The following is a 14,275-nucleotide window of genomic DNA, read 5'->3' as shown; positions in this document are numbered from 1 at the left end:
AAAGATGAAAACTCACCTACACCATCCTGGTTTAAGCTGGATGAGACTATAATACAAACTGGAAGTAGCATCTACCATTCTGTAAAGAACACTGAGAATTTTCCGTAAGGCTGTTCTAATTCATCTTGGATTGATTCTGCAGGCCACCGGTATCAATCAAAATATTCCAATGGATTCAGGACAACTTGGATCACATTTTTATTTTAATTCAATAGCAAAGTGTTAATTCTTTGCACGCCCATGTAACTTTTTCATACAGAGCTACAGAAACAAAACTTTACAAAGGAAGGTAACTGTTACCAAACTGTACACAAAGAGGTAAACCAAAGAAAAGGTGTTTACTATACTAATGGTTAACTGAGAAATATTTAGAATTGAGGCCAAATATTTCAAAGTAAAGGTCCATTAAGTACACCACAGTCTCAGCGTGCAATACAGAGGTAACTAAGAAAATACTAATAGCAGTGGTTTCCATAACTTCTGCCCTCTGGAAATTTATCCAGTTGCAACACCTAAATAGAACAATAATGAAGTCAAGCAGCTGCTAATATTACTATGCTTTTCTGGAATTTTTTTGAAAACAAAAACCCTATTTCAGCTTTCTACAGTAACAGTATCACAACTCTCAATTTGTAGATATTCTTTATGCCTCAGCCAGTAGAGACATCACCGCACTCTCATCCTTGTCCCTAAATTAAAGCATAGATTATGTAAAATGACACCAAAAAAAAACTGCCTTGGAGGAGTTTTCACTTGCTTGGCGTCTCAGAAATATTAGCTGCACAGCCACAAGCCATCCCAGTTGCACACCAGGTCCCATATGTCAAGGCTTCAGAACATCATGTTTATTTTCAGCTTTGCATATTAATCCTCCACTCCTACTGTGGACTAAGGGAAGAGCAGAAAACTTGCAATAGCCAAGATATTATATCTGCAACTCTCACTAGCAATAGTAAATGCTCTTTAGCAAAGTTTCTCTATCTGAATACATAAACGAAAAGCAAGAATTATGTTCCACCATTCCCCAACACTACATAGAATCTAGTCTCCCACACGAGTCTTTCCTAAAACCACACTCATTGCAGGGGTGAAGATGAAAGCTGTACATTCACTAACGGTGCCAAAACAACTAAAACTGAACAACAGGCAGTGGCAATCTTTTTAGCCTGAACAATGTCAGACATCAAATCCAGCCAAAACCTTAAAGGCTTACCTATAGAGATGCTGACAATAAGCAAGCTAGGGATCTAGAGCTGTTGGCATCCCTCTACATCACCACTGGCAACCTGACAGAAGGACAATTACATGTCCTTGAAAAAGAAAGCAAACCAGAAGGTTGGTGATTTTCACTGAGTGACCATTTTTTAAAAACATACCTAATGTTTCAAATGGTGGTAAGAGATGCCCTATTCCTGCAAGCAATACCATTCGCTGCAATAAGGATGAATCAAAAGCAGAGCTAAGTAAAAAAAAAACAACTGTATAATCTTCAGAGACATTAATTCTCCAGGTATGAAAATATGAAAGCTCTAAGTATAAAACTTCCAAACCTAATAATCAGCTTAAACCTTGAAAAGAACATGCATCCCCACTTCTACTTACTGTTTAAAACTGTCTTCTTGGGTTGGAAGGGAAAATATGAATTGGGTGAAAAAACAACCTTTATGGCTTATAATTCTACCAAAGAGGTTGGCCTTGCAGGATTAGGGGAGCACAGCACTACTATGCTAAGGCATACAGCAACAATTTCCCCCTTTATTTCATTTGACAACAAGTTATACCTAACACTGACCTTTAGCTTTTAGATGTATTTAATCTCCAAACCTCAAAGTATATGAACAAAAGATACCAGCCTTGTAAACTTCCAAACATTCATTTCCAGCACTGGGAAAAAAAGTTACAAGTTTTCCGAACAGTTCTGCCATGACAAAATAGTCAAAACTTGATTACTGTTTTACATGAACAAACCAGGCTTTTCTTCAGTTGTAACCAGTTAATCTGTCTTTTTAGGTTCACATGACAATTGTGGCTTCCCTCTCTTACTCCCAATACTCTTGCATCACGCAGCCTACTCTTTGACAGGTTTCACACATTTCTAGATACACCATGGATTTAAAACCAATGCTCGGAGGCCTTAACAATATTCCGTCTCATCAAATTATCTTCATCTCTTGTCAAAACATGAGGGAACTGTGGGAAAAGCGTGCATAAGTTCTTCGAGCACAAAATATCTGGAGGTTTGGTTACAAGTCACAAAAGCCCAGAATAAGCATTTCTTCTATGGTGACATTTGCATTTAAAGAGATGCCAAGAGATTAAATCTCCCTTTCTCCCTAAAGCGTGGGTAGGATGTTTTTTCTGTTTTGAGTGAGTTTTTGTTTGGTTTGTTTTGGGGTTGTTTCAGTTGTTTGGTTTGGTTTGTTTGTTTTAATCCTTCTAGGTCCCTTTATGTTATTTCCTCTAAACACAGTAAAGATTTTAAGAAATAAAGGGAATCCAAGGACAGATGATGAAAGTGATTAAAGGCTTAGAAAGACTTCCATATGAGGAGAGATTATTAAAAAGACTGCCTCGATTATAGACAAGATGAATGGGAGGGGTCATAAGAGAGAAGAGTTTCCACAGAATGATTTTTCATTACTAGAAACCAAGTGGATTTCTGGATTCTCTTTTTAATGTAAGCTTGTGTGTGTGTGATAACGCAAGAACCCGTTCATCCACAAAAAACTGAATCTACTGCTATTCTCATAAACTAAGGCTGAAAGCACAAGAAGATTGAAATTCAGATTCTCTAACTGTTAATAAATAAACCACATCTGCTCCAGGTAAGTTTTGTTTTTAAATAAAGGAAGAATTCTTACCATTTCAAATATAAATCTACCACTAATAAGGGAAAGTTCTGAATAGGCTCCAATGTGCAAGAAATGACATAATTAGGATTCCTGCATCTGGTACTTGTTAAAAGATATCACTGCACAGATTTCTGATGGGATGCAGTAAAGGAACTCACATGTTTTAGTTGTACTAGAAGAGGATTGTTCTCCTACAAATCAATCCATATAAATTTATAATTCCGATGAAATGTGGAGGATTGTTGTACGGTATGGGGTAAGAGATCAAGAGTAAAGAGCAATTACCTGATCATCAGCAGGAAAAAAAAAAAAAGTGTAGACAGGTTTCTGAGGTCTAAATAAGACAACCTAGTGAGCATTCAGAGATTACTGCTTTAATAGGGCCTTGAAAGGTAGTCCTGACATAATGCTCTAGAAGCAGAAGTCAACACAGTGAGGCAAAAGTTAGCATAGCCAAGTTGGTCTGAGCATCGAGAATGTTAGTTTCAGTTGCACAGATCTCTGCATGGACTTAGTGCCTAAGAAGCACAGTGTAGCCAGAATCTGAGCACCTCTAGTCCCCCACACTACTCACTGAAAAGAAAAAAAAAGTCCCTTAAGAAATCACCATGACACTATTAAGCTATCTTGCAAGCTACATATTCCAGCAAGAACAGTACTTGGTGCATGACAGCTTAAAATGCAACCCTTGTTCCCAAATCTTGTCTTACTTTATGTCTTAGATCCTGATTTTGACAGATTTGGATTAGTTTTCGAAGCGTTGCAGAACTGACTAGCGGTGGATGTGAAGCGCAGTGAAGCTGCAACAAGTGGCTCTAAGAAAGGCAAAGTGAAACATTTTGCACAGCTCATTGTCCACATTGATTCCATCTGTGGCACCTGAGCAAGCTGCAGTAATCCAGATTATAGCAACCAAATACCATTAACAAGGAGAGGCAGAAAAGTGCCCTGGAAGGGCACCCTTCTCAAAGCTAGTGGTGGATGATTTACCAGAACCAAGATAACCACATGGCTGTAAATCTATACCCACCAAATAATACCAAAACTGTAAAACACTGATACCATTACATTACGAGCAATAGCAGTTTTATGCCTCACTCTGTGCTGCTGTGCACAGCATGGCTTGGCTCTCTTGTGACTCGTCCAAATAAGAGAACAGGAATCCTGCCTCTCCCTCAAAATACTTGGCCTCCTTAGATAGCAATAACTCCCCCCATACTAAGAACAACTCTGCTGTTTTTCATTAAAGTGTTTTATCTCTTTCAGGCCCTGGGAACTTCACACAAAATGTGACATATGTTTCATTGGAGAGTTGTTAGCAGAGCTCAGGATATCTTATGCTTCAAAGGGCCTCAAATAAGGTATTGAAGAGACCTGCTGCCTTCCTTGAAGGAGTTCTTTAGCTGCAGCAGAAATTGTAAAATCCTTTTCCCCTCAGATTCTACCATTTACAAACTCATAAGGCTATATTCACAGCAAGTTGTTCTAGCACTTCTGCAAACTGAGTTGGGTGATGCTTTCCTATCATATACGCAGCTGCAATTTTGGAACAGTCGTCTTGCCTGCCCATAGAGAAGGCTTCACTTTGTTGTCAGATAAGTCCTTAGATGAATGTGAAAGACACAGGCAGTAACCTATAGGATAGAGAAGTCTTTCAAAACCTGCCCACCCAAAAACTAGACTCGCTAGCCTACGTTATACAGACTACAAGATCCAACAACTACTTTGACACCTCTCTTTCCCCCAGGCTGTATTAAATGTATCTCACCCTACTTACTATACATTGTCCCTATCCTACTGACAAAACCAACTCCAAGACTCCCTTCACACAAACAAGTCCCTCTGGTTTGTTCAGGTTTTCTGAGTACCTTCCCATCAGCTCTGTATTGCTGTGTTCATGCTCTGCGTAGCTTTTCTCCATTAATGTCTGGGAATGGCAGCTTTAATTCCAGCTGCTTTCACGCTTTCTATTCAGTCTCTAAAAGAAAAACAGCATTCTGCTTTCTCGCCTCTTTCCTACATAATATCACCAGTTACTGCTCCTCCAGTGCCTGACCATTTCCATACCCTTGGTTAAAGCAGTAAGAGGAATGTTGCAGTTATCCAGGTCATTTACCCAGGAAAAAATCCTGTTTGTCTGGAATAAGCACAAATTGATTTAATGCTAGCTCTTGCCATCATCTGGAATATACAACCTGCTGCTAGTACCTCTAGCAATTATATTACAAGTTCTGTGATATCTGACACACAACTTGTAAAGTCAAAACCTCAAGCAATATAACGACATACAACCCTACAAACTTGTTACAGAGATGTATTTCCAGTTCTTAGGGTCAAAGAAGGGGCAGGCTGATCCTGATGTAAAGAAACCCAAAATCAGACAGAAGCACAACGTTTTCATAAAAATTTCTTAAGGATGAGATTTTTTTAACTTTTTCAACACACAAGTACAATATACAATATTGCATGTTAGCCCTGATACTTCATGCTTTCAAGCAGATCATCTAGACTACAGAATGAAGGCTTCAGGTTTAACTCTCAAACATACCAAAAATCATCCTTGAAGGTATGCAACTTTCTTCCATGGCTGCAGCAGGCTATGGAGCACATTATTCTTACAGCAAGAACAATGAAGAAAAACTACTTAGTTCAACTTGTGAAGAGAAAACCCAAAGTAAATACATACAATTTTTAACTGGCTTACGACTAGTATGTGCACCCAGGTTACACTGTGAAGAGCACTGTAGACTCCAGTAGTAAAGGTTGAGTGTATAGGGTTACCTAGTCTTAAAACATTTCATTATGCAGCAACAATCTGAAGCACACCATCTCTTTTCCAGCACTGCCAATTAATGAGCTGGAGGGATGGAAAGAACAGCTAAGGTACAGCACAGGGAAAAAAAAAAAAGGCAAACCCAATCAAAACAAGAACTCTCCCCCCAAAAAAACCATTTTCCTTAACAAATAGCTAATCCCTACACTTCAAACTGTAAAGCTCATTTATTTACATGCAGGATCTCAGCACAAAATACAGAACTCCTGCTGACATCCCAAGTCAGCCAGAGCAACCACCATTTTTTCATGTCTTTCTGCAATGCACGGGAAGAAAGAGTCATTTGTTTTACACCTGTTTGAGCTAAGCATTTCAGTAAGAATTTGAAATCTGTGCATTAACTGGAGAGCCAACTGCCTTCATCAGTGTGACATTCACCACAAAGGCTACTAAATATATGAAAGGATCATAAGCATTACCTATACATAGCTACTGTATGAACAAATCATCAAAATAGTAAGATAAAGACAAACTTGTCAGCAGACTATAAGAAAAACTGTCCCATAAAGCCATACATCATGGATATGCAGTATATTCTTACTTGATTCCCAGCACACACAGATACACTTTTTCTGTTGATCTTCATCCCTGCCACAGCCCTCTTGGAAGCAACTTCAGGAAGGAAACTATAATCAGTCTCTGTTGCTAAATGCAATCACCTGATGATCCACAGCTTATTAAACAGAAACAGGACCAAAACCAGGTACCCACCAGTGTGATCCAGACACTGAGTCACTTCATTAAATCCGCAGCACTGTTAACTTTGGTGAGTAAGTTACTACTCTCGCCTCCAACTAGTTTCTATGGGGGAAGATCGGTTTCTGTCATGTCAACAATCAGTTTAATTTCATTTTCTGATACCAAAGCGTACTTAGAGTAGGAATATGGAGAAAAAAAAAAAAGCACAGCTAAAAAACTTCCATGTACAGTGACAATGTAGGAAACACAAGGACCTCTTGGGTAACAAGCTGCAGGTTGGCGGCTGCCCCTCAGAGCCCGGCGGCCCCCCACCCTCACCCCCGGACCGAGGCCGCCTCGACAGCCCTGCCCGTGCCCTCACCCGCGTCTTGCGGCGCCGGTGCCGCTCCGGGTCCGAGTAGGTCCTGTCCACGGCCAGCGCCGTGTCGCTGCCCGGCATGCTGCCCTTCCTCCCGCTCCTCCTCCTCAGCGGTACCCGCCACGCGCAGCTAGAGTCCCGCCGACCGGCCGCACAAGCGACAGCCCAGCGGCCCCGGCACTAAGTGGGCTCGGGGCGGCCGCGGCGGTGCGGGAGGACCGGGCACGCCCGGGGGCGGGTACAGCGCCGGCAGCCGCTCCCCCGCGACACTCCCGACTTAACCCCTCCGCGCCACGGCTCCTGCCCCAAGGGCTGAGGCAGCGTCGGCCGCCGGTCGCAGCGCCCAGCGGTCCGGTCGTGAGGGGGTATCACAGTATGTTTGGGATTGGAAGGGACCTCAAAAGATCATCTAGTCCAGTCCCCCTGCTGGAGCAGGAACGCCTAGGTGAGGTCGCACTGGAACATGTCCAGGTGGGTTTTGAATGTCTCCAGAGAAGGAGACTCCACAACCTCCCTGGGCAGCCTGTTCCAGTGCTCTGTCGGGGATGTGGTGTTTCCCCCTCTCTTGGAAACAGGGAGGACGCCTGAGGGGAGGAGAGAGTGGCGGTGGGCTACGGGCAGAGGGAGTGGGCCATAATTGAGACCGCATCTGGAATATTGTGTCCAGTTCTGGGCCCCTCAGTTCAAGAAGGACAGGGAACTGCTGGAGAGGGTCCAGCACAGGGCAATGAAGATGATGAAGGGAGTGGAGCATCTCCCTTATGAGGAAAGGCTGAGGGAGCTGGGGCTCTTTAGCTTGGAGGAGACTGAGGGGTGACCTTATTAATGTTTATAAATATGTAAAGGGTGACTGTCATTAGGATGGAGCCAGGCTCTTCTCGGTGACAATAGTAGGACAAGGGGCAATGGGTTCAAACTGGAACACAAGAGGTTCCACTTAAATTTGAGAAGAAACTTCTCAGTGAGGGTGCCAGACACTGGAACAGGCTGCCCAGGGGGGTTGTGGAGTGTCCTTTGGAGACATCCAAAACCCACCTGGACGCGTTCCTGTGTAACCTCATCTAGGTGTTCCTCCTAGATTGGACTAGGTGATCTTTCGAGGTCCCTTCCAATCCCTAAGATTCTGTGATAAATCGCTTTTTTATTTACAAAAAATTTGAAGGCCAGAGCTTCCAAGTGGGGCAAGGATGCTCTCCCAGAGGTATGGCTGGGTGTGTGACAGTCCCATTTCTCCTGCAGACAAGCACTGGTTTTGTTTAGGCTTCTCACTAAAGCTCCATCTCTTGGAAGGAGTTGCCATCAATCAACTACCTTGACTTCTGTTAAATCTAGACCCTTTGGCTACAGCAAAACCTCACAAAACAGCACATCCTAAAGGCTCAGAAGTCCGAAGTGGAAAGGAAGAAACCAGAAGTATTAAGTACGTTGTTGTTTTGGGGCAGACTCACTTGTCAGGCTTTGGCTGTTTGCGGTAGCATAATGCACCCTGGACGCAGATGAGTGCTGCTGCTGGAAAGCCTGTGATATGTAGAGTTTTCCACAATAAACATGTTATAAAAATTCTGTCAGACCAACTAAAAAATCAGGGTCTGCATTCTTCAAAGTGGTCAGTGAAGCATAGCAACCAGTTCAGTCCCCATTTTTGTGTATTACACAAACAAAATACATCCTTCAGTGTCCTAGCACAGGAGAGTTTCAACCATACTTGTGAACACCCAAGGGAAACAAAACGTTTTCTGGGACATATGTATGCCAATGTACTTAATTCCTAAGAGTTAGGCAGAGTTCCTCACTAATTTTTGCTTTCATCTTCAGAACAACTATGCTGATGAATGCATTTAAATCAGTAACACTTGATACAGTTTAAGCTACTGGAAAGCGTAAGTAGAGTATTGTTTTTATAATCACTCACTAAGTTGTACAGGAGATGTACTTTTCTATTTTCTGGAATCAGTAGTTGGGTTATCACTTCAACCTTTTTACACAAAGTAAATCTGGAGTTCCTTCAGACTGATTCCCTTGCAACAGCAGCAAGCTTTACCTTTTAGGGACAGTTATTAGGATGCTCATGCACCAGACACACTGCTTTTCTTCTCTAGTTGGAGACAGCAACAGTCTCAAGGCATATGCATATATATACATACATAGACAAAGACAGCTAACTACCCTAGAAGGGGCTTGCAGCTTTTAAAAATATTTCTCCAGCACCATTTAGATTTTTAATTGGAATTTTATGTTCTGAGATACCACTACTATCAGAGGTTAATTCTCTGACACAAGGCCCTCCTTGGTGTTTTCACATAATGAGGTTTTCAAAAATGAAAGACCTGAAATTCTTAAGTAAAAATAAATCCTAGACCTCACTATCTTGGCAGGTGTTTCTTCTTCAACGAGTTTTTACAAAGTTATCCCAAATTAAGTAGTGAGTGGGTTTACTAAGGAAGTGTTATTTGCCCAATGCAGTATTCAAAATAACCAAACTAACACAGGATACCTGCACACAGGTGATGACTTGCCATCCTTCCTGTACTTCTTATACAGCTGAACTAGATAAAGTGGAAAGGCTGCTGGGAAAAAGCTTTAAAATGGGAATTGGATTTCTTCAGTCCTTCAGCTCAGACATGAAAGTTAATTCACAACTCAAAATGTGCCAGAGGGTGGGGAACTCTGGAGGTGAAGGTCAATAAGAAATTAAGTAGGCAAATGTTGTGGGTTTGGAGTTTTCACTGAAGTTAAAATTGCACATTTCCAAAGGGGACTGAGCAGTTTCCAGCATCTAGGATGAAACATCCTTATTTTCTCAGAAACTTTTGGGAGTTTTTTAAGCTTTGCCAAATGTAGCTGATCAAAGCATAGAGAAGGTAAGTAGTGGGAAAAGGGGCACATAAAAGGCTTCAGCTGCTTGGCTCTTTAGTAATACAAGGCATATAAATCACAGTTTATTCAGAAGTTTAAGAGTTTTATTTAAATAATATCAGCTTTATTTAAATAATACCAGCAGACTAACCAAAAAATGATGAAACTTCTCTTCCTGGCCTGTAGCAGGAGCAGATGGACTTTTCTCCTGTGGCATGTTTGCAGAATACATTTCATTTTGTTTGGCTGAGCAAAGACAACTCCCCCTCCTCTCGCACACACAGCTGGTTTGTACAGCTCCCCTTCCTCGCCCCAAAGCAAGAGACATGACTCCCCGAACATGGCAGAGCCTTGCACAGCACAGCACTTCTGACAGCCTCACCAGATACCTCTCTCACTGCTATTTTTCAAAAGCCCACGGAGTTTGAATAAATGCTCTTCCCACACACTGCATCTACCCTACTCTAAACTGAACCTTCAACCCACTAAAGCAAATCCTTCCAGTTACTGTCAGGAGCATGAGACTGGACTCACAGTGACACAGACAGGTGGCAGCCCATAGATGAATTCCCTCATCCTTTGTTTTTCTCACAAAGTACTTTTTAAATTAAATTCTATGGTTTAAATTAATGATGAGTGTTAAATCATCCCAGCCATCATGTCAATTTTAAAGTTCAAATACCTCAAAATCCCTCACTGACTGCCCAGCTGTCCTTAAAAGGCAGAGAGTACTTTTCATCTTTTTCCAGTGCTTTCCCTCACTCCAGCATACTGGCATGACCCTCAATGCTTAATGACTGGTATTTACATTTTGCCTGCCTTTTTAAAGTGACCTTTCAAAAATAATGCCAATTAGGAATGGAAGGTCTGGTTAGACTTAAGATCACTGTAGAAGGGCGTACACCACTGTATTCATCATTCAGAGAGACTGACATCAATACTGGGTTTGCCTGCATTTCCCTGTTTTAGCAATGTCAAATCTCTGGAGAGGCAGCAGAGGCACCTCTTTGACCAAAACAGCCCTGTCAGGCAGAGATTTCTACCAACAACTCCCCTCTCACTCTTCCCCGTGAAAGCTGCATCTATGCCATCCATGTCCTGCTGCATGACCCTGTGCAGCAGACACAGCAGTCCCACTTGTGAGCCATGAATTATCTATACAGACTTATGTATAGGCCACGGAGGGAGAAGAAGCGATAGTGGTGACAGTGGGATTACTTAGCAAAACCCAACTCCCACACAATGTAATCCCATAGATGGAGCTGTGCGCGCACACTGGGAAGTATCACAAGAAAGGAAACCTTTATGGAGATGGGAAGCATGGAAATCCCATCATTAGGAGGGTCTCTTGAGGTTTGGCTCTCTTCTTTTTCCAGATTTATCAGGAATCTGGATCTTGACAATTTCTTTATTTGGACTTCCACTACCACATTTGTAAAAGGAGAAGCACAGCATATCTTTCTTTTGCGGAGAACCTTGAGCTCTCCAGAATTAAAAATGCTATTATTTGAATGTTGTGTTCTGTTGTTGTTGGGAGCAATTAAACGTGACAGGTGTATATTGGCAAAAGTACAATCAGGAAGAAGGCAAAGGTCCCTTTTTCCACAATGGCAACATCTGTACTCCAAACAGAATACTGGGGCTTCTTATGAGAGACTTTTTAACATGCTCTCCAAAGCATTTTTCCAAAAGCTTGTAGCAGCCAGCCTCCAGGGAAAAGGCTTACGTGGTGACAGACTGTCAGTGCCATTTCTAAATCTGACGGCAAATGGGACAGTGCCGAGTGACGTCGGTCTTGCAGTTATCCATGAGCACACTGCCACAGTGCTCAGTTTATCTGCCAAAGCATGAGCCTTTCACACCCACAGGAAAGGAGATACTCTGCTTTGTCTGTACCCAGCACAAGCTACCACGGGATCACACTGAGACTTACAGCTTGAATTGCCAAGCTGTGATGTTCATTCAGAAGATGTTGATAAACATTCAGATATCAAAGTAAAATTTTAAATCAACTCCTCTCCTCCCCTGTTATCTCCTCATTAAGAAATGTTTTATGTGCTTTGAGGATACTACAGCCATGGACACTCCATGAGTACCCACTTCCTATACGGGAAAAATATTCCAAAACTAATACTGTTATCGTGCATTAGTGAGATACATTGATAGGGGGTGAAGGATAGAGAAGCAAGTAAAAAATTCCAGTTGAGGGTAACAGAAGTTCTCCCTCTTGGTTTTCCTCCCCACCGTCGCCTACTATCCTGCACCCCTTGCTGTGTGATGAGAGGCAACTTCAAGCCCTTTCCTCATTCTCGTACAGTCTAAGTAATTTCTGCTACATAATTCCTCGTTGCTGCTGCTGAGTGACAGCAATAGTGCAAAGAGTAGCTACAGGATGGTGGCAGTGTTTTGCATTTCAAATGCTGGGAATAAGAGCCGCCTCTTCAGTAGACTTGAATGACAGCTCTTCTGTATACCCAAGAACTTACTTGGAGCGCAGCTGTTTACATTAAAGGTGACCTGTGTTGCAGAGGCAATCACAGAATTATTCCTTGGGCGATGTGAACTGTTGCTGCTCATCAGATTTAAAATGTTCGTCTGCCTCATAGAATGTGATGTGGGGCCCTCCTGGGAATAACTGTATCCTCTCTGTCCCAAATCGGCCACTGTGATAGTGCCATGAGCTATGCAGGACCAACAGCTGCAGCCTGTTGGCACAAAAATTTGTACCCCTTTCCAAAACACAAATGTGAACTTGCATCCAAACCGTTCAGACTGCAGCCAGAAGATAGACAGCCTGAATCTCCTATTACTGCATATCCTGATGGTTACATCAGTGAGACCTTTTATACCAAATTAAAACAAGCCAAAACCTCAAACTATACACAGCCCGCAAGCACAAGAATTGCTCTCAGGATGTGCCACCTCTACCTGCTGTTCGGAGAAGCACACGCAGCCCCCCTGAAGTGGCAGGGAGCTGGGTAGCTGACACCTGAGTTCCCAAAGGCTCTGTAAGTGAATATACTACCACTTTCACCCTACTGCCTTGTGGCCATAGCTTAACAGACATCTCTGAGAGCATGTGGCTGATGGTTGCACGAAGAGATTGTAGATTGTGCTGGATAGGAACCTGTCAATTTTATTTGTCTACGCATTGCATGGCTGTAGCTCTGTGTAAGTTATTTCACGCTAAATGCGAGACATCAATTATTTCCATATCAAGAGACAATGTCAAGCACAGGATTAGGACTTCGTTGACAGTCAACCAGAAAACAGAGATGGGTTATTAAAGGACAGCAAAACTAATGATTATACAAGCAGGCCTGCACCTCTTCCTGGTGAGCATTGTTACAGCACAGCCCTTTGGGGTTCACTAGAGTGACTCTCTGTCTACAGAGATTCAAGTTGCAGGGGACCACCTACAACTCATCTAGCTGTGGTTCTGCTAATTCTAATTCAATGGAATATGAAAGCTCTCCTTTAAAACTACATGAACAGGGAACTGCATTCAGTCAGTTATCAGGTGGGTTAACAAGGGATTAATAAAAGCCATTAGATAAATACGGTTAAGAGATAGCGTAATAAAGACAGCGTAGAGATAAGTGTAATAAAAACAGAAAGCTCCTTCTAGTTTACTTCTCAGTCTGTCAGACCTAAACATAAAACATTCAGCTCTGATTTGGGTGACAGGGACTTGAAAGATTGACATCAACTAAGCAGAAAAGCCCAAATGCCACTATGTTTAATTAGCATAAATTTTCCAAGTGCCTGATTTTCACAACAAATATTTTAAAAACCACAGAATAGCAAAGACATTTGCATTAGGCTAAATAAATTTGCATCAGGTATCATTTATAAGTATCCAGCAACACACTCCCTTTACTCATCTCAACACAGTAATTTATCAAGGAGCTGGTTCTGGCTTATTATTATGTATTGCTATATAATTCTACAGCATAGTTTTCACTGAATGAAGTATTTGCCATATATGCTTTTCTTGGTTGTAGTGCTAATAGCTATTACATTCATTTTACTTTCATTTTATAATGCTTTTTATGGATAAAATCCAGGTCCACTAATTAAAGTTTTATAAATTGTTTCAATATGCAAGGCCTTTATCACATATTTCTGCATATTCCACAGCAAATTCACTCACTAGTAATGTCCCAAAGATTGGTGCAGAGCTTCATAACTCCCTACATGTAAGTAAGCATTTTTAACTACATCAAACTGTATGCATATGTTCCTGGATCAGAACTATATGACTACTGGAATCATCATTTAGATTGGAATTTAGATTGAGTGAGTTTAGACATGTGATTAGTTGACCATGGAGTCAAGTGGTAAGATACAATATGATTCCTACTTTTAACTATCCTGGTGCTATCAGATGCTTCAGAATAGTCTCTGAGAGAATACAGATTTTAAGCAGAAAAAATAAGCCTGAATTTTTAACATATACTCATCCTTTTGGGCCTTTAAAAATCATAAATTCATCAGCTATTATTAATTAGGAAATTTTGGGATCAATTTTTGAAAGATTGAAGTCTTCTGCTTTGTTCTCATACAACCAGCAAAATGAATAAGATCCAGAGTACAATTTGCTTATCCCTGGGGACATGAGTTTTAGCAGGAATGTATAAGAAGCAGCTTATTTTGCATTGTTTTTGGAAACTGTAG

General features: G+C 41.6%; 1 protein-coding gene across 1 annotated transcript in view; it reads right to left on the bottom strand.

Moving 5' to 3' along the window:
* The window catches only part of TMCC3 (transmembrane and coiled-coil domain family 3), a 47,402-nt gene extending 40,427 nt beyond the window's left edge, over positions 1 to 6,975 (bottom strand). Inside the window, exon 1 of the mRNA XM_080353566.1 lies at positions 6,746 to 6,975. Within this exon, the coding sequence (XP_080209692.1) occupies positions 6,746 to 6,823 (78 nt within the window). The 5' untranslated portion in view covers positions 6,824 to 6,975. The remainder of the gene's footprint in view (positions 1 to 6,745) is intronic.
* Between the last annotated feature and the right edge of the window lie 7,300 nt (positions 6,976 to 14,275).

Source organism: Nesoenas mayeri, assembly GCF_963082525.1.
Source record: "Nesoenas mayeri genome assembly, chromosome: 1".
Lineage (NCBI taxonomy): Eukaryota > Metazoa > Chordata > Aves > Columbiformes > Columbidae > Nesoenas > Nesoenas mayeri.
This window is presented reverse-complemented; position numbering and strand designations above follow the sequence as displayed.